The sequence below is a fragment of the Condylura cristata genome, unplaced genomic scaffold (assembly GCF_000260355.1).
Source record: "Condylura cristata isolate star-nosed mole 26May11 unplaced genomic scaffold, ConCri1.0 scaffold00014, whole genome shotgun sequence".
NCBI lineage: Eukaryota > Metazoa > Chordata > Mammalia > Eulipotyphla > Talpidae > Condylura > Condylura cristata.
The window spans coordinates 43,827,503-43,840,900 of record NW_004567115.1 but is presented as its reverse complement, the minus strand read 5'-3'; the positions used below and the strand labels follow the sequence as shown (position 1 = coordinate 43,840,900).

Here is a 13,398-nt window from a genome sequence, read left to right as displayed (position 1 = left end):
ATGCAGACAATTATTTATTTCATAGATTTGATAAAAATTAAGTGAGTTGGCAGTAGAAGTGCATTTCATACCTGGAGTGCCTGATTAATAGCAGTAGGCCTTTTAACAACTCTTCATTTCGCACCATTACTACGGTGTGGCAGTAGGAGCATAGCACAGACGTGTGGGCCGATGCCCCAGATTCCAGTGAAACCTGGTATGTGTAACCCTGGATTAGTCATTTTGACGCCATCCTCTACTCTTCTTTAAAATGATGTTGAGTTGCCTCTGAGGCTTTTCTAACTTGGTGGATTTAGGATTATTTGTACCTTATTTTCTAGATTCACTTAGATGCTAAACTTAAATTTAGCATGTTGTGCTTCTAAGCCAGGAGACACTGGAGTTCACCTGACTCGGCATCAGTCCTTCCTGACACGCCTGCTTAGGAGTCAGTCAGCAAGTTCCCAGAGATCTGCATGCTGCTTCGTGGAAGAGCCACAGTAGATTTAGTGAGACATTCTGCTCCCATGTAACAAGAATAGAAATCAACTCGCTGTAACGGAGAGGTGGAATTGTATCACAGCGGCATGGGCTATGCCTACCACTCTGGCTGGCAGAGCAGCCCACACGAGCCTGCTCTTTTTTTTTTTTTTTTTTTTTTTTTTAGATTTTATTGATTTATGTGTACAGAACTGGGATACAGGCCAGAGGTACAGGGGTGGTGAGAGAATTCACCAGAGACAGTGTAATAGGCAGATGGATGAAGTACACTGCTGAGAGGAGCAACAGGAGAGGCAGAAGAAGTCTGCCGTGCCATGTGGGTCACCTCCAGGGTGGGGATCGAACGCATGCGGAAGTGGCTTTAGCGTCTCAGTGCTGTGCTTTAACACGCTGCGCCACCAGGGAGGGCCATGAGCCTGCCTTTTTTTTTTTTTTTTAAAGATTTATTTATTTGTGCATACAGAACTGGGGTACAGGCCAGAGGCTCAGGGGCAGCGAGAGGCTTCACCAGAGACAGAGTGGGGAACAGAGCAGGCAGATCGACGAAGTACACTGCTGAGGGGAGCAGCGGGCGGGTCAGGGGAGGTCTGCCACACCATGTGGTCACCTCTCTGGTGATCTTCTGTATTGAAGTGCTAACCCTGAGATGCTTGGCAGAGGGCCATTGCCATCACTACCCAGGCACTGGGGTATTTCTAGGTTCCCTAACTGGCTCAGATGCAGACTCACTGAACCCATCTGATTTGTGAGGGCACAGGGGTTCCTAAGAGAATAAATGAACATTTGGAGCCTCTGAGGTCTTATCTCTCTAAGTAAGATATCCTTATTTTTATAATTTTGGAATTATAAAATATAATTTTATATAATTATAATTATATATTAATATAGAATATATAAAATTATATATTTATATTATATAATTATATAAAATTATATTTTATATTTTTATAATATTATATTAGTAAAGAATACCAGTCTTTGCTAGTTCAGTCTGTCCTAGATAGTTGTTTATAAGGATTCCATTCATGATGATTAAAACTGTCAGTTTTCAGTGTCTTTGAGGAATTGTCAGGCTGTGGTTAAGGTAATCTGGCAGAGTAGAAGTAATTTCTTCACAATTCAAAGATGGGCTAGAGGTGAATTCTGAAAAAACATTGTGAGTACTTAGCAAAAAGAAACATGACCTCTCTAGGAATCAGTGCAAATTCCCTGGAAATTAACTTCATGGTTGACAGATTCACATATTAGGACCTGAATACACGATCTATTAAATAGACTATTTCATGCTAGCCTTGTGAAGAAGTTCAAGAAATGTGAATGAGATTGCAGACGTCAAGTGAATATATATGTTTATATATGGAAGCATAAATATTATTACTCAACTATTTTGTTTCAGTTTTATCTATGAATTTATATAACAGTTTTATCATCGGATGCGAACTTTCACAGGATTCTAGAGAGAGAACTGGAGATAGTTAGCCTGGAAAAGAAAAAAATGCTTTCCTTTTCCCCTTTTGGAGGCAAAGACATGGTAAATGTTTTCAAATAATTTTACCAACTTTACCACTGAAGAGGAATTAGACACTCTGTATGTCTCATACAAGACAACTTGGTGTGGTAGAAGCAGAATTTTCTTAATTCACGGTAAAAGGATTCTATTCACCAGTCTAATAGAACAGACTGTCACTGGAGGGAGCAAGCACTGTTTCCCCAACAAGTTCTAGAAGCTTTTCTAGATATTGTCTAGTTTAACTTTTCTTAAAGGGAAGCTGCACAAGATCATTCTGCTCCTTTTTATATTTGAGAGGCTGCGGTAAGGTTGAAGAAGAGAGTTAGAGGTGAGAAAGCAAACAGACATCTCTCCCTTTGTGATCATGAGGGAAGGAGCTTATTATGTTTTGTCATGCAGAAAAGGCTTCTATTCTTAAATACCCTGCGGTAGAGTTAATCCAGGAATAAGAACAGCGTCTAAAAGCTTGAATAACAAGAATTTACTCAAATGATTGCTGGAAAATATTTTTTTTATTCAAAAGACAAGAATACCTACCCCATGTACCCAGTCCAGTCAGAACTATGACTGCCATGTGGCTGTCTACACTATGGATATTGCATTTTCTCTCATTCTAGGAGTAGTTGGTTTGAACACTAGACCATTTTACATGTAGGTCAATCTTTGCTTTCTTTTAAAGTTATGAAATACATTTTTTTAAAAAATAAAATGTACTAAAATTTCAAATGTTTATATTTTTCATAGAAGAACTGGGGTCTAGGTCAGGGGTGCACGGGATGAGAGGATTCAGCAGAGACAGAGTGGGGAGCAGAACAGCAGACCGACGAGGTGTACTGCTGAGGGGAGCAGCGGGTGAGTCAGAAGTCTGCTGTGCCATGTGGGTCAGCTCCCTGGCTGGGATCAAACCTCAGCCACAGCAGCAGTAACACTGAGACAACCTCTACACCACCAGGGAGGCCTCTAAGAATGTTTTGATCCACACTTTCGGATCAAAATGGTTTGGGATCAAAAAAATTTTGGTATTTTGAACTCTTGACCATGTAACATACACTGAGAAATAATGTGAACGCCACAGCCTAGCCTCATACGTGTTTTGTAATTGAAATAAAATATTTAAGAAATACTACTGGTATTTACATACCACTATACCAATCTGAAATTTTCAGTAGAACTCATTAATCATTAAAGACTGTTCATGTTCCATTAATTTTATGGGACGCACAGATTGAAGAGCATTACTTGAGTCAACCCTTCGTCACTGAAAATCCTGGCCTGGTCACTAAGGACACTTGATGAACTTGCTGTGGGCGATAACCTTTGCACTTCCATCTTAGGAAAAGCCCCAGGGCCTGTGGCCCATTTACCTCCTGCTCTTAGCTCCTGCCTCTCATTCTTCCCGGCTCCACCTTCCTGCCTTCCCCCAAAGCCACAGGCCCCCTGAGTGGCTTCTCAAAGCCGGGATGGATGCGAGATCTGGACAGACTGCGTTCGTTTGGTGCTTGTAAAGCTTAACATCTAGAGAAGCAAGTTTAGCCTACAGCGTGTCTGTTTCTGAGCGCGTTCAGGTGACTGCTGAGATAATGGAATTGCTGATCCTCTGCTCAGAGCTGTTTGGTAACTGTTTTTTTATTATCAGGAAGGCAAATGCAGTTTTTAAGATCAAAGTGGACACCTCCTGGAAGCTCGATTTATTCCAAAAAGGCTAAAGTGTCCACGACCCTAGGAATCAAAGGAGTTGAGCAGAAAGGAGGAGGGTTCAACAGATAGATGGGGTTCTGACAGGACAGCAACCTCCTCGGCGGGTGACAGGAGCAGAGGTAATTTAATTCTGCCCGTTACCAACTCCGTCAGCTCCGGAGTTGAACAGAGGCCGGATGCTGGATTCGCCACAGTCGGCACCTGCTTGACAAAATCTCAAGTGCCAGTGCAGGGACTGAGGAGCTTTTATGATTTGTTCCACTGGAGAGTCTCTGGCAGTGTTGTGAGCTCACTTCTGCAGAAGGGCCCTGCCCTCTGCTATTATAAGTGCCGGGTCAGTCACCACACAGCGTCAGATGGGCTTTTGCCAACGTGCCCACCATAGGCACCTTGCACAGCTGTCCCCTTGGTCTGGGGACAGAGGCCAGGTGGCTCCTCAGGCGTCTGGATGGCTGTCAAAGGTGCAAAGAATGCAGGTTATTTTAGGGCAGTCAAGGCCCTTGGAGATTTTGTCCTTAATCCGTTTTCCTCCTCAGTAAAGCAGTTACCGTTTTACCTGGAAGAATATAGTTTGGGAGTATCGACAAGGAGTAGGTTTATCCCCCTGATCATCTCTTCTTCACTCAAGGTGTAAAGATGAGGTCTCCCCTTCTTGTCTGTCCTGTGACATCTCCATGTCTCAGTCCTTGACGCCGCAGGTCCATGAATACAGGAAAAACACGCCTGGCCATTCCATTCTTTACAGTTTATAACCATGTGAATTCTCCACCTGCATGTTATTAAACTTTGGCCTTTTCTCCTACTCATCTGTCTGGTGTGTATTTGTGTATCTGTCCAGAGTCAGAAGCAACCAGATGGGATGGGGAAAATCCCCCTTAAGCCCCAACAACTGGAAGAGAGGCTCATTATAATTTAGTCACTGCACCAGAATTTGGAAAGCCATCTTGGATGCATTCTAGTTCTAAAACGTGGCAACCTGTCTGGTCAGCTGCCTTATTTAATGCAACAGGCTGATCCCAGGAACACAGGGGTTCCAGGTTTCCTGCTGAGCAGAGAGAAGCTACAGAAGACTGAAGGAGAACAAGGAGGAGACCTGGAGGAGGCCCACACCTGGAGGATGTGAGGAAGCTGCCGTGCTTCACAGCCTCACACTTCCACCAGAGACATGGAAGAGACAGAGACCCGTGGGGAGGCGAACAATGGCAGCCTTCATCTCGACTTGCATTCTGATGCTGTTCCTTTCCTCCCAGACTTGCCGGGTCCCTTCTGCGCCTTTCCTACGGTCCCCACCAGAAAGTGCCTGAGGCTTGTGGCAGCCTTTCGGGTGTCAGTGGTCTGCTTTGGGCCATTCCTGTTTGGTTGGGCATTTACCCATGAGGGGATGCGTAACTTTGGAGGTTTCATGGTAAACTATTTTTTTTTTTAAGATTTATTTATTCATACAGAACTGGAGTACAGGTCAGAGATGCGGAGGGTGAGAGGATTCACCAGAGACAGAGTGGGGAGCAGAACAGCAGATCGACGAAGTACACTGCTGAGGGGAGCAGCGGGCGGGTCAGGAGAGGTCTGCCAATGCAATGTGGATCTTCTCCGGGGCAGGCGGGAATCAAACTCATGCGGAAGTGGCCTAAGCTTCTTAGTGCAGTGCTTTAACCCACTGCGCCACCAGGGAGGGCCCTCATGGTAAACTATTTTAACTATATTCTTTTTCTTCTTTCTATTGCATGCACGTTGCATGAAAGTTCCTTTCCTTTGAAGGTCTTATTTATACTGGAGCATGTTCTGTCTTGAGGTGGCACGTGGGAGAGCCCATTTAAAGCAGGGGGCCCTAGGGTGGCCTTTCTTGTGCCCAGTAACAATTTTACCTGTTCCAGGTCCTTGTGCATCCTCTCCTCAGCCCCAACTTGGCTCTAAATCACGTCAGAAGCCCCTTTGCCAAGATGTTCAGTGACTCCCTTCAGGGAAGTCTGAAGAGCTTCTGTCAGCTGTGCCCACTTCAGATACCTACTAGAAGCTCACACTAAAAACCTTTAGTCATTCTCAACAGTCCCCAAATCTTGAGGGAAGCATTCAGAGGAGCAATAAGGGCCTTCATTATTTCTTCTCAGAAACACTCCAGCAGTATGAAGGTGTGAAGAGGTCTACCTTCAGAAATTCTGGGTTCTTAATGAAGGTGTTTCATATCCCTGGAGAAATGATTTCTCACCCTTTTTTAAAAATCAGGCTACTGTTTTCAAAAATCCCCTTTGATGTGCCCAAGAGTTTATCTTTTTGGAGACTAGAGTGGGAGGAAACAGTTTCCCGTTGTTTACTGTACTGTAAAATGTTTGTGTCTGTTACGTTGTGACTTATAACAAGTATGTATTTGCTGTTAGGCCTGTGTCTGGCACAGAGCTCCTGAGATCCTTGGAACTGTCTCTTTGGTGGAAGGGACAGAGGTGTCTTTTGTTAGGTTATCAAGGTAACTTCTGGAATGCGCCTAGCAATGGGGTTGGTTGTCAAGGGAACTGACCTGTGATGAGATGGCTGGCAACTTGGCTTCCACCCTCCCAACCCCACACCGCCTGGGGAAGGAGAGGGGCTGGAGGCTCCATCCTCCTCAGGCACCTGCGGCCAATGCTGTAATCAGTCATGACTGTCACATGGAGCCTCCATAAAAGCTCCGAGAGGGTTTAAGGAGCTTCTGGGTCGGGGGTCCCTGGAGGAGCCGGGAACAGGGTTTGCTCTGAGAGGGCAGAGGAGCTGTGTCCTTGCCCCATACCTCGCCCTCTGCATCCTCCATTGGCTCTCACTGAGTTGTATCCTTTCCTAGTCAACCATAATTAGTGAGCAAACTGTTGTTTTCTGAGCTCTGAGTGCTGTTCCAGCAAGTTGATTGAACCCAAGGAGGGGGCGGGGTTGTTGGAAACTCCAATCTAGTTTACTGTAATTACAGGTGATAGATAACCTGGGCTTGCCATTGGAACCTGGTTGGGTGGGGGGAGAGAGTGTGAGCATGAGTGTGTGAGTGACTGCAAGTCTGAGTGTGTGTGAGAGTGTGTCAGCGTGTGTGAGTGTGAGTATAGGTGACTGTGTGTGTGTGAGTGTGTGTAGGCTACCTTGTAGTACTGAATCCATAATTTGTGGAACCTGACACTATTTCAGATAGTGTCAGAACTGACTTGAATTACAGGGCACCCCGTCTCAGACAGTGTGGCGTTGGGAGACTTGCTTGGATTAGTGGGAAATCCCCCTTGGACACAGTTTCAGTTGGATCCAGGGCCTAAGTGAGTGCTGCAGAAGTGGTGTTCGTGCTCGAGAACATCTCTCCTGCAAACTTTACCGCGCATATTATTGATAAAGAGACGACAGTGGCTTCATGCATCTTACAGACACCCTCTTGATCACAGGCATTTTTCTTGTACTAAAAAAACATGTAATTTTTTAAATTATAAAAATTTTAATAAGCTCGAAAAGGTGCAATGTGAGGAATTGATATTAACGTGTTCTGGACAATCCCAGGAGAGACATTTGAAAGGATTCACCACTAACCATTACTGATCCTAGTCATTTGGCAAAGGAAGTCACCTTTTGTTTGTCTTGATGAATTTAACTTTGTAGGGATCAGTAGATGATTGTAAAGTCCTATCTTTATAGAGCTTAAATTAGCAGCAGGACTTTCGAAGATGACTTACTGTGGAGATAGCATTTTGACAGGATTCCCCACGTTTTAGTGATGGGAGCACCTTCGTTTTAGTGATGGGAGCACCTCCTCAGGAGCGCTACCTTCCCTCAGCGAGAGCAACTGCCACCAGGCACAGAACATAGACTGCAATGCTGTTTCCTACTTGATGCCAATCCCCAATTAAACCAAAGTAGAATAATGAAAGAATCCTTAAGGGGAAAGTCAAGCAGAATAGAGAGAACTGAAAATCAAAGAGAACATCTCAGAGAGTCAGAAATGGAGAATATGCATTCCTTCTCCACACATACTCTGTAAAACCTGCATTTTCCTGATTCTCCTCTGCATACGTGCTCTCCTGCTTGGCAGAATTAGAAAGGGCTCACCCGTACATTCAGCACAGCTTGCAAATCTCTACAGCTTGTCGGTTTGCCCCTTGCCCAGTATTTTGCAGATTGTCGCCACTTGTTTTATGTCATATTTTTAGCGGTAACTACCCTTGAGGGTCTGCACTTGACGCCCCTGGAATGAGTTACCTGCCCTCTCTCCCTGGGCCCCTCCCTGGGCCGCTACTCACTCAAAAGGGTCGCTGGGATCTGCCCTCTGGAGCTCTGGAGGGATGGGGATTCTTTTGTAGTACATTTCCCAGTCGAAGGCGCCTCGCATGGCATCCCCGGCTTGTGCCTCATACCCAAAGTGGTTGTGGTCAATGACATCGATCATGGGGCACACGATGGTTTTGTGGTTTAGTGCAATTTGGTCTGAAAAATGAAAGCACAAAATAGGAAATGACATGCCTGTCTAGGTCATCTGTCACTTTGCAGCCGCGCGCTTGCTACTGATGGGCAATGCAGGTGACCCCTTGTGGCCACTGGGCTCTGGGCGGGGTCTGGACTTCACCCGATGGGACAGTGATTAGCTACAGTAGTGTGGCTGTATTTTCCTTTAAGGAAGTCCTGTCGCAGAGGGACTTGGAAGAGTCCATTTTGCTCCACTGCTGCCACAGTTTTGCTCCGACCTGTCCCCAATCTGTCATTTTATCGCACATCCAACATGCACGGAGTATGAATGGTTCTTGTGTTCCTTCAAGCATATGGCTGGGTCTGCTGAGAAAGTACCTGCCTGCCTTCTAGAGGTTTTAAAATGTAAATATTTAACTTCATGTCTTTTTTTTTTTTTTTTTTAGCTTCTAATCTTACAGTGACCTTGATGGCTGTCCTCTCCAAATGCCAGGAGATCAGCCAAAGGATTCTGTGCTCTCAGGCTTACCAGAGACTTCATCAAATCCTACTTTGCTCTTGTTCTTTGTTATAGCCTCTGCTTATCAGGGCCTATACTTTGCTCTCCTATCACATTCAGAAATGCATTAGAGTGATTGATATGACCACTGTATTCCTGCTACCTTTATATTCTTGAACAACTACTAAGTTATTCACAGCCATGCTATTTTTAATCGCCTTGCTACGTCTCTGAGGTGGTATTACCATTCCTAACTCAAAAATGAGGTTCAGAGACCTCAAAAGATGTGTCAAAGGTCACTCATTTTTAGAGTGCAAGACCCAGGATAAAAGACTGTGTGAAGGGCTGAGTCCTAAAACCTTCTTTGCTCGCCATGGGGCTTCTCATGTGGCAGAAGGGGGTGCTCTTTTCAGTTGCATCACCCTCCTTTTCCACGTTGAGATCATTATTATGAGGCACAGAGAACTGGGGTCGGCACATGGGATTCACTAAGAAAGGCTAGATGTGAACTATTTTCTTCCTGAAGAATATGCGTTGAATGACATTTGTTATGACAGACTAGACCAGTCTAATAGAACTTTCATTAAGCATAAACATTGGGTTATTGGGAAGACCTTGGTTAATAGCATGTGGAATAAAATATCTTTAAAAAAGAAAAAGAAATCTACTGTTTAGGAAGAATGAGGTGTGGTTGTTTCAGTATTGTTATTTTCATGACATCAGGGTGTGACAATGCCAGCATCTTGTGGCATCGTTCTCTCTTAGATCTCTGTCCTTTTCATTCATTCATCCTTCCATTCATTCACGTTCACCAGCTGTCTACTGAGTAGAAATCATGTGCCTACCACTGTTCTAGATTCTGGGATTATAGCAGGGAATGGTGACGCACACACACAAAAATCTGTCTTCAGGAATGAAACCAAGGCAATCAATATACATGATAAATGGCTAAGTGATGCATAGTATGTTGGGAGGTGATACATGGGATGGAAGGGAAATGAGGCAAGGCAAGGAAATGCGGACGCTGGCATGCGGAGAGCCTGCAGTTTTAGGTAGCATGGCCCGGTGGGCCTTGGACGGCCTGGGGGTCACCTCAATCCCATTTCAGTTAATCAGCAGAGAGACCCCCTACCCCAGGCCAGCACTATTTCGAGTTAATCTCCACCAAGGGCTCAAGGAACATCCATTTTCACCTGGACAAGCCTTACAGTGGGTTTTAATCTTTATCTAAATGGTATTTCCTCCTGGATGTCTTTGACAGAGGAGACCATCATTGCTGTGTCCAAAATATTTCTTCTATCATTTCTGCAGGTATTTTAGTATTAAGGTCTCAGTGACTTTCTTCAATCAAATTCAGAACCTGGTTGATTTACAAGTTCCTTGACCAACAAGGAGTCCCAAGGTGACCCAAAGAGAATGAGTCTGTTAAATTAACTGTCAACTTTTCCTCAAATTTCCTTCCTGCTCTCAGCCAGCCGCACTGGCTGGGGTGAACAGCATGACTAATTTCTCATCTAAGGCTTGTGCCTACATTTCAATTTCCAGGGATCAAACAAACAGACTCTTAATGGGAAATTGAAATTCAGGTATAATCCCAAGGTGAAAAATGAACCAAGAAACGGCCTGGCTCCGCCCGCTTTTTCATTTTGGATGATGTGTTGGACACTGATAGAGGAAAATAAAAAAAGATTGTGATCCTGAGCTGGAATCATTTCTTATCCATCAGGCCTACAGGAAATGAAATGCTTTAATGAGACAAAGTGGGTTTCTCTTTACTCTCTGTCTTTTGCTTTTCCCCCCCTCTGTTTTCCCTTTGCAGATTTAGGTGAACAATTAGGGGCTCAATAATTGGCATTTAGAGATTGCTCTGCTTCATAAATAAATTAGGACTCTGGCTCACTTCCTTGAGGATTCAACAGCACACAGGACAAATTCAGTTTGAGGGAAACTCACCATTGCTGATGAAATTCTAAATTGCTATGTCCTTGAACAAGCTACTTTTAATTAAAAGCTCAGAGAAGTCTCTGGCCTCAGGAACTGTGAAACATTCCTGTTGATGAGGATGGCGGGGCTTTGGTCTGCAGGAACTTGTGGGTGGGAGGTGTCGGGGCGGGCTAGTTGCGGGTTGCCTCCTACTTGAAGTACTATGCAGTTCAGTTGACCTTCCCCGTTCACCCCTCCTCCCCCCATCTTTAACAATGGCGTTTTCCTGGTTCTAGCTGAAATCCTACACTGCCAAATAGCAAATCATTCTTTCTCAGGCAACTGTTGCAGAGGCTTATTTCCAAAATCAGGGATCTATCTACAATAAAAGTTGGTTTAATGAAATCTGGAAGACTAGAAAGAAGGACGATCTGCACACACCAAAACTTTTGAAAGAAACACCTGTTTTTTTTAGGCTTTCAGTTTATGTTTGAGTCACTAGTGGACTTTATATCTGACTTTACTGGAAATAAAAAGCAAGACAGTCCAGTTTGCATTGAACCACACGTATGTTTTCTAGGTCGAAGGACTTCCAGTTCTTTCTTGTGTCTAATAGTTCAAATGCAAGGAGACAGAGCCACCACGTGACCCTCTCCTTAGCCACTCTATGAGCATTGGAGGGAAGGGGCTCTCCGTGCACCAGACGTGCAGTGGTGGTATTTAGGATCACGTGCTGAGGGCTAAGGCTGGCGCCCAAGTGGAAAGGAGAACTGGTATTATACATCTCAGAAAATGTCAAGGTGTTTTAGCTGTAATCTGGGGCTGAGTAATTTTCCTAGGTCCTAGCTAGCCTATAATAATTGTTAAACTGTGCATGTGTGCATTTAAATCTCACCGTATGTGCGTTTAAATCTTACTGTCCTTCCAGGTAGTGTCTCAATGCTTTATTTTCCGTTCGTTTTTACAACGAATATAACTGCAGTAAAGGAAAACATCAAGGGAAATGAAACCTTTCCAATCCTGAAGTTAGATTGCAGTTGGCGTTATCTAAAATGTTGATTTTCATGCAGTTTTCTCATTAGCTGTTGGTCCTCTGCTGTGATTTAGAACTTACGGCTCCTATATAAAAACTGTGGACAGCGGCGCTAGCCTTTGTTGGTGTAAATGGAAAAGCTAGCCACATCCTCCCCCGATGGGGGCCAGTGCCCCCCACCCCGCTGTGCCCTCTCTCCCCCCATGCTCCTCCCACCCCCTTGCAGGCCCCTGTCGGGGTGTGTACTCACTGAGGAGAGGGGGCAGCCAGTTCACGTTAACCTCACAGTGCGAGTCCAGGAAGGTCAGCACTTCCCCTCTGGCCATGGACGCTCCCAAGAGTCGGGTGCGAATGAGCCCTTCCCTTTTCTTGGTGCGAACAATTCTCACTTTGGAAAATCGGGCCATATATTCTTCTAACTTCTCCTTCAAGTGTTCTGGGAGGGAAGGAGGGAGTGCACAGAGAGAACACGAAGCATTAGTTGCAGGCGACTCGATCACGGGGGTGATCATAGAGAATCTGTGAACCATGGCTCCAAGTTTAAGTCCGTTTTTCTCTTCATCTGGAGGGAAGCTACAAATAAGATTTTATGCTTTGAGGTTTTTATACTTTGTACTTTCCAGAGTGCTTCATACACTGCAAACACCGGTCACGGAATGCTGACCATCAGCGCTCACTGCGGGGTTGCTGTGGCGAAGCTGCAACCTCTAGTCATCCCTGCCTCGTGCGCGGGCTGGGCGTTTGGGCGTCCCGGGCTCTGCTTCCTGTTGGGGAAGTCGCGGGACGCGCCCGGCCGCTGGCCCTGTGCGGCAAGCCTTGTTCTGTGTGCTCAGTGTTGAAAATAAAGCATGTAGAACCAGCAGAAAAGGAAAAAGTGGCGTCAACAAGAACCAAACAGACCTTCTCCCCCTACAAAGTGGCAGCAAGCTGGAAAGCAAGTCTAGCATCCGGATGCTAATTTGATATTTCTACTCCTAATTAAAAGCAAACAGTGGGGATAGAATCACAGCAGATAACTTATTTTTAATCTCAGCCAGTGTAAATGACCAAGATAAACATACTCCTCAAGGCTCCCTGGTGGTACAAGGGGTTAAGTCTCAGCACTATGAAGCTCTCCAGCCACTCCAGCAAGAGTTCGATCTCTGGCCAGGGAGGTGACTCACATGGTGCTGCAGACCTCTTCTGTCTCTCTTGCTGCTCCCCTCAGCAGTGTATTTTACTAGGTCGACCTGTTCTGCTCCCCACTCTGTCTCTGGTGAATCCTCTCACCACCCCTGCACCTCTGGCCTCTACCCCAATTCTGTATGCATAAATAAATAAATCTTTAAAAAAATTAAAAAGAGGAAAGTAGGTGGGCTTCTATATACTCACTAGGAAACTTGCTATTTAAGATTAAAAATAAAACTTTAGAAATACGTCTGCTCCTAATTAAGAGCAAACAGTGGGGATAGAATCACAGCAGATAACTTATTAGAATAAAGCATTTCTGCCCCTCCCTGGTGGCGCAGCGGATTAAAGCGCAGCACTGAGAAGCTGGCCTTGACTGCTTTCGTGCAAGTTGGATTCTGACCCCAGAGGTGACCCACATGACGTTTCAGACCTCTCCTGTCTCGCCTGCTGCTCCCCTCAGCAGTGTGCTTCCTCAGTCTGCCTTTTCTGCTCCCTGCTGTTTCTGGTGAATCCTCTCACCACCTCTGCATCTCTGGCCTGTACCCCAGTTATGTATGCACAAATAAATAAATCTTAAAAAATTGTTTTAAAAAAGAATAAAACATTTCCACTGGCTGGAATAAAATGTATCAATCTCTCAGGCTTTCCATGGGGATATGTACTTATATAATCTGTATCCTCTGC

At 45.0% G+C, this 13,398-nt stretch overlaps 1 protein-coding gene across 2 annotated transcripts in view; it reads right to left on the bottom strand.

The window, feature by feature from the left end:
- GALNTL6 (polypeptide N-acetylgalactosaminyltransferase-like 6) overlaps nucleotides 1-13,398 on the bottom strand; it is an 849,045-nt gene that overhangs the window by 146,784 nt on the left and 688,863 nt on the right. For both annotated transcript variants that reach the window (XM_004682397.2, XM_012724993.1), the window contains exons 6-7: nucleotides 11,795-11,980; nucleotides 7,927-8,110 (exon numbers count right to left, since the gene is read on the bottom strand). In XM_004682397.2, the coding sequence (XP_004682454.1) occupies nucleotides 7,927-8,110; nucleotides 11,795-11,980 (370 nt within the window). The remainder of the gene's footprint in view (nucleotides 1-7,926; nucleotides 8,111-11,794; nucleotides 11,981-13,398) is intronic.